The 15,546-nt window shown below is 35.2% G+C and overlaps 1 protein-coding gene across 1 annotated transcript; it reads right to left on the bottom strand.

Moving 5' to 3' along the window:
* Window positions 1-604: 604 nt before the first annotated feature.
* LOC116092188 (olfactory receptor 4C15-like) lies at window positions 605-1,543 on the bottom strand. Its single transcript, XM_031373537.1, has one exon. The coding sequence runs from the start codon at window positions 1,538-1,540 to the stop codon at window positions 605-607; it is 936 nt and encodes a 311-aa protein (XP_031229397.1). The 5' UTR covers window positions 1,541-1,543.
* Between the last annotated feature and the right edge of the window lie 14,003 nt (window positions 1,544-15,546).

Genomic DNA, 15,546 nt, shown 5'->3' on the forward strand with positions numbered 1-15,546 from the left:
ATATACAATAAAATAAATAGAATAGAATTGCCTTTAATTTTATATAACAATGATGAGTAGTCAATCCAGAGTGAAAATATGAACCCAGAAACATAACCATCTCTCTATTAAGGTGCTCTATATCAAATTATGTTATACTATCATGAAATTGCTGCTTTGTTTTTCCCAAATGAAATACTAGGTTCTTTATTCTTTAGATTTAGAGGTGTATATTGTGTACCTAGATTGGTGTAAGTGTGTGTGTGTGTGTGTGTGTGTGTGTGTGTGTGTGTGTATTTATGTTTTACATGTTAGTATACATGGTGTGTTTGTGGAATTGCACACAAAGCCAAAAGAAGGTACTAATTATGAGTACTCAAAGGACTCTATCTTATTTTCTTAAGCAACACTCCATTGAAATTTGAACTCACTGTTTTTCAAATATATCCATGATGAAGTAAAACCCTGGAATCTGCAAATCACTGACCCACTAGCACTAGAAGCAAAATGTGCTTTCATGCATATCTTCTGCCATGAGTTATGAAAAGTAAGGTTCATATATACATTTTAACATAGCAAATATCTTTATCCATTGATTAATTTCCCAAACAGTTTAAAAGCAAGACTAATATCTAACAAAAATCACTATTAGCCTCTTCCACATTTTTCTGATGGCATTTATCATTTCCTTATTCCTGAAAGTGTAAACCATAGGATTTAGCAATGGTGTCAGGACATTGACAAATATTAGTGTGTCTTTCTCAAAAGGGAATGCAGATGTATCCCGTGCATATATTATTATGCATGGAACAAGGAACAAAACCACAACAGTAACGTGGGCACCACAGGTGGAAAGAGCTTTTCTTCGCCCCTCTGAACTGTGAGCTCTCAGAGAGAACAAAATGACACCATAGGAAACAAGCAACAAGGAAAAGATAATGATGCAGATAGCACCACTGTTTGCGAATATCAAAAGAACAAATATATGAGTGTCAGTGCAGGCAAGTTTCAGCAATGGAAACAAGTCACACATATAATGATCAATGACATTGGGTCCACAGAAAGGCAACTGCAATGTGAATATAATTTGTGTGATAGCATGTAAGAAGCCCCCTGCCCAAGATATTGCTACCAAAATGCTACAGAGCCTCCGGGTAAGAATGGAAGAATAGTGCAAGGGCTTGCAAATAGCCACGTAGCGGTCATAGGCCATGGCTGCTAGGACAATCATTTCTGCTCCTGAGAAGAAATGGACTGAAAACAATTGTGTCATGCAGCAGCCAAAGGAGATGGTCTTCTTCTCATGTAAGAAGTCTACAATCATCTTGGGTGTGACAGTAGAAGAAACACATGCATCCAGGAAGGACAGGAATGCCAAGAAGAAATACATGGGGGAGCCCAACAGTGCAGGACTGTACATGATGGTCACCACAATTATCATGTTACCCCCTACAGTTGCCAGATAGACCAATAGAAATACAACAAACAATATTTTTTCAACTTTTGGGTTTTGAGAAAGCCCCACGATTATGAACTCAGTAACAGAACTCTGGTTTTGCATAATTCTCAAGAAGACAATCAAAGTAAACTTTCTTTACATAAAATCTCATTTGTAAAAAAAAAAAAGGCTTTTTTATAATATTTCCATCAACAAGATAATATATCTTTATGCAAATAGTTTTATTTGCATTGAGGAGTCTATTGCAATTTAAAGTAAAATATTAGAAAAAATAGAGAATATAATTGAGTAACATGAATTGAATAAATGTTAAATTATTGTCTATTTCTAAAAAAAAATCTACTAAATTTTGATTATGACCACATCAACTTTTACGAGTGGAATAAAATACTCTAGCTTTGCATCATAACCTTTTACAAATTATTTTGATTTTCTTGAAGTGAATATTAGACATTTTGAAAGTATAACCTTTATGTGTATAAAAGGCCAGCACTGATTATCCTGTAGTGTATTGTTGGAGCACTATATGTATTAGGGGCACATAAAAATCCTGACTATAGCCAGGCGGTGGTGGTGCATGCCTTGAATCCCAGCACTTGGAAGGCAGAGGCAGGAGGATTTCTGAGTTCGAGGCCAGCCTGGTCTACAGGGTGAGTTCCAGGACAGCCAGGGCTACACAGAGAAACCCTGTCTCAAAAAACAAAACAAAACAAAACAAAACAAAACAAAATATCCTGACTATATTTTAAATTTCTTTAAAAGTTAGAAACATACTGTAACCTCTAATAAATTATTCTTCACAAAAGAAAATGCTATAGGAAATTTATAGTCTAGCAATACATATGTTGAAAGAGTTAAAGTTTCACTTTTATTTCACTTTAAAATGAGACCATAACATTATGAAAGTAATCCTGTTTTCATCAAAATTAAGAGAAATATGAAAAAATATCTCCTTTTGTGTTTTCAAGCTCTTGTTCAACATTATATGTCATTTTCACTATTTAATTTGTCTGGTATTCAAATCTAAGTATAAGACCAAGGAGTAATTAACCTTGGATTTTAAGAGACAGATTTTCCAAGAACCATGACCCCTCATGGAATCAACTAGATAAAGAGTGAGATAGTTTATCTTGCTTATAAGAACACTGGGAGTTATTCTTTCTAATTCCTTCTCTGAATTAACACAAAAGCATCTTCTTACTTTGATTCTGTATGAATGAGAGATCTCGACAAAGGAAATAGTAACAAAGGTTCAGAAGATGATGGGCCCGAAACTCACATGTGAAAATTGGTGATATCACATAACTGAAAAAGAGAAATTATTTATCTAATTAGTTTTACAGACATAAGATGTAATTATGTTACTTACTATGCTATGTTAATGTGTTAAGGAAGTATTTGGTAAGACATATGGCTGGAATCATTATTTTAAAAATCTGTGAGTAAAAATAATGCAGTTGTATCAAAAAGAAAGATTGAGGTAATCTTAGTGACAATAATTCAACTAGAACTCACAATATTTTAATTCTAAAACCTACACAATTCATTTAAGATGAAGAAGTTGAGTCAGTGCCTACTTAAAGCTTGCATCCCTGTATTCCAGTATCTTTTGTAGAGAAACATACTTGCACAGTGTCTAAAGACTAACTTGTACATCAAGCCAGCCACACACCCTATATCTACACTGGTGCACTGCAGTCACACCCTAATGTTTGTTATATTTGAAGTATCTGAAATGAGACTATGGTGTAATTGTAGTTCATGATTATATTTTAGAGCATTAAGAATATATGCAAATTAAATACAAGATGCAGTCTTTGTCTAAATTGAATCATGCAATATAAAAGTGATAATAGTGAGATATACACTTCACATGACCTGAGAGACTCCTCCCTGAAGTATTAATTTTCATTACACCCAGAGCTGTTTTTCAACCTGCAAGGTGAGTGCCAAAAAATCATACTTCACTATGAAGCTTAAGAATGACAATCAGCAATATAGCAAGATATACCTAAAACAATAAGGAGGCACTCCTATTTCAGCAGTAACCAGCAGATTTGGAATTGAACTTACCGGCTAAATGCAACAGGAGGAAAACTATGCCCATTACTATCCAACTACTTAAGTTTAGTGTAGGCATGGGGCTTAGAGGAAGGTCTTTTACCTCCTCTTTAGTAGATCATCCCAACCCCCAACTGAATCCAAAAACCTATCCTTAAACTCATAGATAATTTTAGATCTCACCCCTTGTCAAAGTAGTTATTCTTTGTAGCAAATGGAGACCATTACAGAAAACTGACCAAAATGCAGGTAGACTAATTATGCAGAACCCAATCCCAACAGAAACAGCTGCCTCACAGTCTCAGCAATTAAGTTACACCTATCTTATCTCAGAAATGTGGCTGCCTGAACAAGGCCGGGAAACAACAGACATGCCAATGTGGGAAAGGAATTCTCGGGGGCCCCACCTCTAGACAAAGAACCGCAGGCCAATAAAGACTGCTGAGGCACTGAGAATTGCTCTTTCCCAGGGAAGGGCTCCCAGATAGGTGTCCAATAACAAGTGGTCAGCCCTCATATCATATATCAATATACAGACTGAGCAGGTTTTACATTTAAATTTTTGTATTTATATATTACATCACAATAGCATTTTTGAAAAGGGCCAAAAATTTTAGAGGTTGTTAAAGAGAAGATATGAAGAAGATGACAGGGGTTAGAGGAAAGTAAGAGTTATTTTACTATATTTCAGGTGGAAAGTAAATAGAATTTAAAAAAATAATACTCAGGAATTTATCTAACTATAAATATGAATTTTATTCAGATAAGGCAAACATTCTCACTTTTTCTATATTATCTTCACAGTAAAGAAGTGTGGCAGACTCAAGTGAATCTATGTGAAGTACAATATAGTGCCTCTGTTCACATGGTATCTATGTGCATCTAATATTAGACTAAATTTAAAAAGCACTTACTTTTTTGAGGGAAGATCTGGGATATTGTTATGATAAATTTTACACACTCTTGAAATTCTAAAATAAATAGAAAATAAATTATAAATGTGCTTAACAAAACAGCTTGATGTATCATAGCCATGTGCCATTTACTGATCTACCACAGGAGGACTTTTTCCCATAACAGGAAATAGTCTTTATGATAGTGGTAATCGAAAAGTCATAGGTAGCCTAGGACTGGATCAAGCTTACCATGTCTTTGAATTCTTGATCTTGGCGATTCCACTTCCAACTTCTAGGATTACAAGCATGTGTGATCACAAACAACAGAATGCATAGATTTCATTAACATATTCTGCAAATTGTATGTCAAAAGGAACATGAATGGTGATGTCAGGATTCTTTAAAAATCCCTCTGTGCCAAAAATAAAATAAAATACTGAATCAGCAAAAAAAAAAAAGTCTTTTTAAAATGAACACTTTAAAGTGAATCTCAATGACTTTAAGATTACTTTATTAATGCAGTAAATGTAGAACACATACTAGATATTATTTCAGAACTTTAAGTAGGTATTAATCTTTGAAACAGTTCTCTAGTCCACACTTTTATTCTAAACATTAAGTGAATTAAGAAACTTTTACCATAGAATGTAATAGTGTGCATAATATTGAAAAATGAGAAAAATGTAAAACTATCATAAGAGCTCTATAATTAAAACTATTACAAATTACTATTGCATGATACTATAAATAAAAACCTAGGTAAATAACGTAAGAGGCATTTTAAAACCTTGTTAAGTGAAAATGAGTATATGAGAAAAATGTTAATAATTCACTGATATTATAAATAAATTTTTTAATATTTATGTATTAAATAAATAAAATGTTATTTTCTAGAAAGGACCCTAATATCTGTGAAAAATATTCTATTTGATTACTAAAATTCTGGAAATTAAACACTAAGATGGCACTTACAAAGTTTAATTTCTCTCAATTTCTGAAAATAATGTCAGATTTTAAAACCATTCATCTAATTATTAATAGTAGAAACAATGAATGGCTGTAGCAGGGCATGTTAATATGAATTATCTATGATAGGTTTTTCACTAACAACCATATATTGGACTAGACTCTTTCCCAAATCACTGTTCCTTAGTTTCAAAGCTATATTCTCATTTAGGAAGAACTCATTGCTTTACATTATTATGTATAAATATAGAATATAACATCTATTATATTATCCTAAAATTTTTCCATGATCTTTTCCATTTTTGAAATAACTTTAAGGATAAAACACTGTGCTGAGGGGTACAAAGCAGAAACTAGGGTCCCTGGGTCATTTCCTAAGCATATGTGATATCCTTACCTTGCTGGATCAAGTGTCACTTCTGTGAAAAATCCAAAGATACCTATCCTTTCCATTCAGTCTTAACCACAATTCCTTGTTTTCATCTCTTCCTTCTACATCTAAGGGACAGCAAGAGAGAAGCTCTGGTGGAAAATGTTACCTCTGCTTCCTCAGTGTTGCGTTCATCACAGTTACAGAACAAAACAAATGGAGAATCCAAATGTTTCCTACCTCACTGCATCTGGCATTTAAAAAGGTTTCTGTGAGACATCCTGAATCTAAGGTTCCCCAAGGTTTGTAAATTTTCAGGTCCCAGGAGATTCCATGAAATAATTTTGCGCAACTTTCTACTAATTTCAAAGGTTATAATATTTACACATCCATCTAAAGTTATGCGGTGTGTTTTTACAATGTGAAAGTGTTCCAAATGAAAATAATTCTGTATGCTTCATTTGAAGAAGAGTAGAATGCTCTGGGCATTAATGGGTAGCATGTTGTGTCTCTGTGCAGAACCGAAGGGAAAAGCCTTGTGTCAGGAGAAATGTTTTAATTGTTCAGTAAGAAAAATGTCCATTGTATTGCTAAACACGTAAAAACTGCTCAGGAAAGAAAAAATATTTTTGTAGAAATAAATGTGAGGTACATAATAATAGAAATATATATTGTATTTTATAAATATAAGATTTGTTAATTAAAGAATATTTATATTTTATGGTCTTCTATTTTTCACAATTCCATACACTTGCACAGTATCTTAAGATCACATCGTCCATCAGCATCTCTTCCTTCTTCACTTCCCACACATACTGTCCTCTTTTTATTATCAACATGCCCCTGCTATATCCATGTGCTTTTCACTGACTACTGAATTATTCAGGGTGCCTTGTATGTGTATGGATAGGACTTATTCCCGGGACAATGGGCCACTTATATGTTGCTTCATAGGTAAAGAAAAGAATATCCACTTGGCATACAACTTGAACTGTCAATATTTCTCAAGGAAGAGTAGGACTTCATGAGTCATGTTAAATGACTGATGGTATGTTGCAAAACCTAAACTTAAGTTTGTCATATGCTGTTGTCTACTGTTTGTTAATGGCTACAATGTTCATTCCATCTATTTCAGACAATATATTGTAGCATACTCTTCCATTATCCAGGAATAAGTATATTACAGGGTAAGGTATACTTGCATGAAAATATTGCAATTAAATGCCAGAGGTATTGAAGTCCAGGCACATGAGGGGAAATGGTGGGAAAGAGAACATGAAGTGTTAGAGGAATGAAAGGGAAAGGAAAAGGAATGATTATGTTTAAATAAAATGATTTAAATTCCCCAACAACAGGAAGAGGAGAGGGGAGGAGGAGGAGAACGTGAAGAAAAAGAAGAAAATGAAATACAAGCAAAGTGGATATGAACAACTACTTCTAATTCTTTATACTTTTTCTAAGATCTGGACCCTCTCCCTTTACTGTGTCATGAATAAGGTTACATAATGTTCTTGAAATTTTATATATATATATATATATATATATATATATATATATATATATATCAGATTTCTTATCTGTCAATGGTTCTAATAAAGAGGATAAGCATCATGGTTTAGTAAATATACCTATTGTTTCAGGTAGCCTTCTCATAGCGAGCACCAAGCACAATAGGAGATTGTTTTAAAGAAAAATTCTTATGTTCAATTTAAAATTAGTTAAATCTACATTTCCTTCTTGTGCTATTTAATATGGACACTAATTATAAACAAAAAAGTGCCATCATATATTCAATAAAACATTTTCTGGTATTGTAGCCCTCTGTGTACCGGTCCTGCCAGGGGAGAGCTGGTCTCCAGTGAGTGATTTGACTCCTGGGCTCAGAGGCAAGATCACCATTATCTCTCCAGTGACTATCTAAGGTGGGACCAACCAAGAGCGCACAGGTCACAGGAGCAGTAAAGCAGCTGAGACAGGGACATTCCTGCCTCTTTCTGCACCCAGGAACTGGGGCTGTTTCACAGCCATCTGTGCACAGGTCCTGCCAGGGGAGAGCTGATCTCCCAGGACTGCTGGCATAGGCTTACAGGCCCACAGGAGGGACAATCTCAAGCCAGAGACAGCGAGACCAACTAACACCAGAGATAACCAGATGGTGAAAGGCAAGCACAAGAACCTTACCAACAGAAAACAAGAATACATGGAATCATTAAAACCCAGTTATCACCACCACAAGTCCTGGATACGACAACACACTGGAAAAACAAGATTTAGACTTAAAATCATGTATCATGATGTTGACAAAGGATGTTAAGAAGGACATAAATAACACCCTTACAGAAATACAGGAGAACACAGGAAAATAGGTAGAAGACTGTAAAGAGGAAACATAAAAATCCCTTAAAGAATTAAAAGAAAACACAAACAAACAGGTGAAGGAAATTAACAAAACCATCTAGGATCTAAAAATGGAAGTAGAAACAATAAAGAAACCACAAAGGGAGACAACTTTGGAGATAGAAAGCCTAGGAAAGAGGTCAGGAGTTATAGATTCAAGCATCACCAACAGAATACAAGAGATAGAAGAGAGAATTTCAGGTGCAGAAGATACCACAGGAAACATAGACACAACAGTCAAAGAAAATGCAAAAAGTTCCTAAACCAAATAATCCAGGAAATCCAGGACACAAGGAGAAGACCAAACCTAAGGATAATAGGTATAGAAGAGGGTGAAGATTCCCCACTTAAAGGACCAGTAAATATCTTCAACAAAATTGTAGAAGAAAATTCCCTTAGATAAAGAAAAAGATGCCCATGCACATACAAGAAGTCTATAGGATTCCAAATAGACTGGACCAGAAAAGAAATTCCTCCCTTCATATAATAAACAAAAGACCAAATACAAAAAAAAAAGAAAGAATAGGAAAAGCAGTAAGGGTAAAAAGTCAAGTAACATATAAAGACAGACCTATCAGAATTACACCAGACTTCTCACCAGAGACTATGAAAGCCAGAAGAACCTGGGCAGATGTTATACAGACCCTAAGAGAACACAAATGCCAGGCTACTATGCCCAGCAAAACTTTCAAATACCATAGATGGAGAAACAAAGGTATTCCATGACAAAAACAAATTTATACAATATCTTTCCACAAATCCAGCCCTTCAAAGGATAACAAATGGAAAACTCCAACACAAGGGGGAAACTACAGCCCAGAAATAACAAAAAAAATCTTCTTTTAACAAACAAAAAAGAAGATAGTCATATAAACAATATTCCATCTCAACATCAAAAATAACAGGAAGCAACAATCTCCTTTCCTTAAAATCTCTTAATATCAATAGATTCAACTCCCCAATAAAAATACATAGACTAACAGTATGGGTATGTAAACAGGACCCAACATATTGCTGCAGACAGAAAAACCACCTCAGTGACAAAGACATATACTACCTCAGAGTAAAAGGCTGGAAAACAATTTTCCAAGCAAAAGTTCCCAAAAAACAAGCTGGAGTAGCCATTCTAATATCAAATAAAATCAATTTTCAACCTAAAGTTATCAAAAAGGATAAGGAGAGACACTTCATACTCATCAAAGATCTAAGAAGATGAACTCTCAATTCTAAACATCTATGCTCCAATTGCAAGGGCACCCACATTCATAAAAGAAACTTTGCTAAAGCTCAAAGCATACATTGCAACACAATAATAGTGGGAGACTTCAACACCCCACTCTCAGCAATGGACACATCATGGAAATAGAATATACCTTCTTCTTAGCACCTCATAGTACCTTCTCCAAAACTGACCATATAACTGGTCACAAAGCAGGCCTCAACAGATACAAGAAGATTGAAATAGTCCCATGCGTTCTATCAGATCATCACAGACTAAGGCTGGTCTTTAATAACAACAAAAATAAAAGAAAGCCCACATACACGTGGAAGCTGAAGAACACTCTACTCAATGATAACTTGGCCAAGGAAGAAATAAAGACAGAAATTAAAAACTTTTTATAATTTAATGAAAATGAAGCCACAACACACCCAAATTTATGGGATAAGATGAAATCACTGCTAAGAGGAAAACTCATAGCTCTTAGTGCCTCCAAAAAGAAACTGGAAAGAGCATACACCAGCAGCTTAACAGCACACCTGAAAGCCCTAGAACAAAAAGAAGCAAATACACCCAAGAGAAGTAGAAGGCAGGAAATAGTCAAACTCAGGACTGAAATCAACCAAGGAGAAACAAAAAGAACTATACAAAGAATGAACAAAACCAGGAGCTGTTTCTTTGAAAAAAATGAACAAGATAGATAAACCTTTAGCCTAACTAACCAGAGGGTACAGAAACAGTTTCCAAATTATTAAAATCAGAAATGAAAAGGGGGACATAACAGCAGAAACTGAGGAAATCCAAAAATAGTCAGATCTTACTACAAAAGCCTATACTCGGCAAAATTGAAAAACCTGGATGAAATGGACAATTTTCTAGACAGATACCAGGTACCAAAGTTAAATTAAGATCAGATGAACAATCTAAACAGTCCCATAACCCCCCAAAAATAGAAACTGTCATTATCAGTCTCCCAAGCAAAAGAAGCCCAGGACCAGATGGGTTTAGTGCAGACTTCATTAGACCTTCAGGAAAGACCTAGTACCAATAGTCTACAAACTATTCCACAAAATAGAAACTGAAGGAACATTACTCAATTCATTCTATAAAGCCACAATTACTATGATACCTAAACCACACAAAGGCTCAACAAAGAAAGAGAACTTTAGACCAATTTCCCTTATGAATAGTGATGCAAAAATACTCAGTAAAATTCTTACTAACTGAATCCAAGAAAATATCAAAAATGATCAATCACCATGACCAAGTAGGCTTCATCCCAGGGTTGCAGGGATGGTTCAGTATAAGGAAATCCATCAACATAATGCACTATATAAACAAATTCAAAGAAAAAAAAACCATATGATCATCTCGTTAGATGCTGAGAAAACATTTGACAAAATCCAACATCTTTCATGATAGAAGTCTTGGAAAGATCAGAAATTCAAGGCCCATACTTAAACAAAGTAAAAGCAATATACAGGAAACCAGTAGTCAACATCAAACTAAATGGAGAGAAACTTGAAGCAATCCCACTAAAATCAGGGACTAGAAAAGGCTGCCCACTTTCTCCCTACCTATTCAATATTGTACTTGAAGTCCTAGCCAGAGCAACTAGACAACAAAAGGAGATCAAAGGGATACAAATTGGAAAGGAAGAAATCAAATTATAACTATTTGCTGATGATATGATAGTATACTTAAGTGACCCCAAAAATTCCACCAGAAAGCTCCTAAACCTGATAAACAACTTCAGCAAAGGAGCTGGATATAAAATTAACTCAAGCAAATCAGTGGCCTTCCTCTACACAAAGGATAAACAAGCTGAGAAAGAAATTAGGGAAACAACAGCCATCACAATAGTCACAAATAATATAAAATACCTTGGTGTAACTCTAACTAAGCAAGTAAAAGATCTGTTTGACAAGAACTTCAAGTTACTGAAGAAGGAAATTGAAGAAGATCTCAGAAGATGGAGAGATCTCCCATGCTCCTGAACTGTCAAGATTAATATAGTAAAAATGGCCAACTTGCTGAAAGCAATCTACAGATTCAATGCAATCCTCATCAAAATTCCAACTCAATTCTTCACAGACTTAGAAAGAGCAATTTTCAAATTCGTCTGGGATAACAAAAAAACCTAGGATAGCCAAAACTATTCTCAACAATAAAGGAAGCTCTGGTGGAATCACAATCCTGGACCTTAAGCTATACTACAGAGCAATTGTGATAAAAAAACACATGGTATTGGTACAGTGACAGGCAGGTAGATCAGTGGAACAGAAGTGAAGACCCAGAAATGAACCCACACACCTATGGCTACTTGGTCTTTGACAAAGGAATTTAAAACCATCAAGTGGAAAAAAGACAGCATTTTCAATAAATGGTGCTGTTTCAAGTGCTGGTTTGCAAATAGAAGAATGAAAATAGACCCATTCTTATCTCCTTGTACAAAGCTGAAGTCCAAGTGGATTAAGGACCTCCACATAAAACCAGATACACGGAAACTAAGAGGAGAGAAAGTGGAGAAGAGCCTCAAGCACATGAGCACAGGGGACATTTTCCTGAACAGAACATCAATAGTTTATGCTCTAAGATCAAGAATTGACAAATGGGACCTCATAAAACTGCAATGCTTCTGTATGGCAAAGGATACTATCATTAGGACAACAGATTGAGAAAAGATCCGATAGAGGTCTAAAATCCAATATATAACTTAAGAAGTTAGACTCCAGAGAACCAAATAACCCTACTAAAATGGGGTTCAGAGCTAAACACAGAATTTTCAACTGAGGAATACAAAATTGCTGAGAGGAACCTAAAGAAATGTTCAACATCCTTAGTCATCAAGAAAATGCAAGTCAAAACAACCCGGAGATTCCATCTCCACACTCCAAGGGCTAGTAAGCCATACATATTGGCAACTAGATTAAGTTGACTGTCAAAAAAGATGCTATTTATCATGTTGGGAAGGGCATTAAAAGTTGAGGGTAGATGGGAAAATGTATAATTGTATACATGTGTGATTTTAAGTATACAGAAAAACTGCAAATGCATTAAAATTTGGCCAAATATAATAAAAATAGGAAAATATCTACTTCTTTTTCTTGAGTAGGTAAGAAAAACAAAACAAAACAAACAACCACAAAAATGAACAGTTTTTTTCTTTCAGGCAAAAGAGGATATTTTTATTTCTGAGGCTTGAACAGAGCTATTGACATGAAGCTTTTAATCACAAACTGAAACTGAAAAACTGCTTTCCTTTAAAGTGCATCATTCATCATCCTTTGTTTGAAATCTATAGCAGAAAGCAGCTGTTGTTTAGAATACCTTGCCCCAATTGAATACTCTTGTTGAGTGCCTATACACAATTTTTAAAAATGAACAAAAATAAACCAGAGAGAATATGTCTAGAAGTCACCTACCAAAATAAGTCAAGACCATCTTTTTTTTACATATCTGAAAACAAAGTTGCTCTAGATCCTTAAGACTCAGTTCACAGGGCTAGAGTGGTGGCTAAGCAGTTAGGACTGACTGCTCTTCCAGGGGTCCTAAGTTCAAATCCTAGCAACCACAAGGTGACTCACCATCATCTATAATGGCATCAGATGCCTTCTTCCAATGTGTCTAAAGAGAGTGACAGTGTACTCACATACATTAGATAATTTTTTTTTTTAACAAAATGACAACCTATAGTTGAGGAAAAGATCTTTACTAACCTTACATGTGATAGAGGACTAATATCCAAAATATACAAAGAACTCAAGAAGTTAGACTCCAGAAAACAAATAACCAAATTAAATGTAGGGTACAGAGCTAAACAGGAATGGGAGGATTAAATGGAGAGGGGAAGGGAAGAGAGGAGTGAAGGAAGGTATGTGGAGAGGAACAGCTAACTGGGGGCCATTTGAGGGGATCATATAAACCTTACTACCATAAAAGTTTCCTTAAAAATATGTGTTTGGAAAATATAAATGGAATTATCAAATAATGGGGGAGACAAAAGTATCCCTCTCATAATCAAGTGACCAGTGCCAGAAATGGGCTGTATTTAATGAAATTGTTGGACAAAAGAGCCCAATGGAAACCCTTAAATAGGTCATCGCCAAGACTATCGCCAAGACTATACAAAATAATGATAAAGCTCTATTCCTGAAGACTGTACGTACATATCTCATTGAATATGGAGAAAATGAGCTGATGCCTACTAAGAGCCTTTACTCCTATTGACTACTGTTTATGGTTTTGAAATGTAGACTGTAACACTACCAGAGGAGAAAGTTAAGCACTAACCTTGCTACAAGCCCGCGTTCTACATCTGTGACATGCGAAATTCACTAGTTAAACAGTAGCACAAAAGTTCTGGGAGGAACCAACTCCTACCTGCTTAAGTCCATCTCCATGAGATGGAATCTGTACCTGACACTTCTTGGTTAGCAACGACTCTGATATTCTATAGGCCAGGAACTAGGGGAAAATGAAATACTGTGTTTCTACTAGAGGAGCTTAGAAATAAAATTCTGATATATCCATGCATAAGTGTTTCACTTAGCTATTATCAGAAAAGAATCTCCTTCAGGTGATAGCAACTAGTGCAGAAACCCACAACCAGGCAATATGTAGCTAATGGGAGACATGTGAACATCAAGTCCTAATCTGGATGCCTTCATCAAACTGTTCCCCTCAGAGTTAAGGGAGCTATGCAGAAGAGGCAGAATGGCTGTAAGAGCCACTGGGGATGGAATCACCAAGGAAACATGGTCATCCAGGCACCACAGGACTAACACACATATAAAGTAAAAAAAAGACTGCTTGAATATATATATATATATATATATATATATATATATATATATATATATATATATATATATATTCAAATGGGGTCTCCATAGTGACCCCCATAGTGAGAAGTGAGCATCCATTACTAATGAAGAAGCTATCTACAAATACAACTGCTCACAAAGAAAACTTATTTTACTCCAATATAGTCTCAAAGGATATACAAACTACACTTAAGGAGGGCAGGCCACATACCCAGCTGTAATGGCTGAAACACAATGAATTAAATGACATTTAAAAAGAAGTCAGATGATACAGGAGATCAGGTTCTGTTTTAACATCTTTCTGTATTTCTAGGTTCTGGAATCTCAGGACGTCACTTTATTTTTTCATGGTATGAGTCAATATTTTTCACCTCCCAACTTCAATACACATTTATTTTGCCAACCAGTTTTAATTAAACAGTCCAAATAACATACACTCCAATAGTTAAACCTTTTCAAATATTTAATAAATGAGAGGAAGAAATTAAAATGGTTTTAATTTTCATATAACTATGCTGAGTAGTCTTTTCAGAATGAAGGTGTGAACTCAGAAACAAATTCCCACACACTTCCTCTATTGATGCCTTCTGTATTGAAAGATATCACCACTTTATAGTCAAGTGCATAGCGATTGTCCTATAAAATATTGAATTTTTTATTCTTGTCATTAAGCTTTACCGGTGTTTTGTTTGTGTTGGTGTGGGAGGTGAGGTGAGGTGTGTGTCTACTGGTATGTGTGCCTGTTATTACATGTGAAGTGCAAATAGTATTTTTTCCTGTTAACGTTCAGGCAGACTCTAAAGAAGTCACAGTTCTATAACCATCTATTGTGTTCTACCTTATTTTCTTAGAATAAGCCTCCACTGAACCTTGACCTCATTGTTCATCAGCTAAATTCACAATGAAGTAAAATGCTCATATCCAAAAATCCTCTGTGCACCTGTACTGGATTAAAAATGTACTTCTTTGTTTAGCTATGACATTAAAAGTTTCTGAAAAGTTACTATCAAATTGTCATGTTGGCATAGCTACTGCTCTTCCCCACTGAAATGGATACTGTAAAATTTATCAGAAACCACTAATTTTTAAATCCTTATTTCCTTCTGGTCCCTTAGTTCCCATCAATAATGACTCTGAATCTAGTTAGTTATTATTAAATGCCTAGTCCATAAGTTCTGGCTCAATCCCTGACAAGTTCAAAATCATTTAAGCCATTTAACTAGTCTATGTCTATCAGGTGGTTAGTGACCTCTCCTTCAGTCCAGGTCCTCACTTGTTTAAGTCCTCTTCTCCATCTGTCTCCAAAATCTTCTCTCTCAGCTCTCCCCTGGGCTCTTTTATCTCTTACTATTTCCCAGAATCCTTTCTCTTCC

This window comes from Mastomys coucha, unplaced genomic scaffold, assembly GCF_008632895.1.
Source record: "Mastomys coucha isolate ucsf_1 unplaced genomic scaffold, UCSF_Mcou_1 pScaffold15, whole genome shotgun sequence".
Classification (NCBI taxonomy): Eukaryota; Metazoa; Chordata; class Mammalia; order Rodentia; family Muridae; genus Mastomys; species Mastomys coucha.

What these genes read in the sequence shown, in the direction of transcription:
- LOC116092188 (XM_031373537.1), bottom strand. Translation starts at nt 1,540, where the DNA reads ATGCAAAACCAGAGTTCTGTTACTGAGTTCATAATCGTGGGGCTTTCT.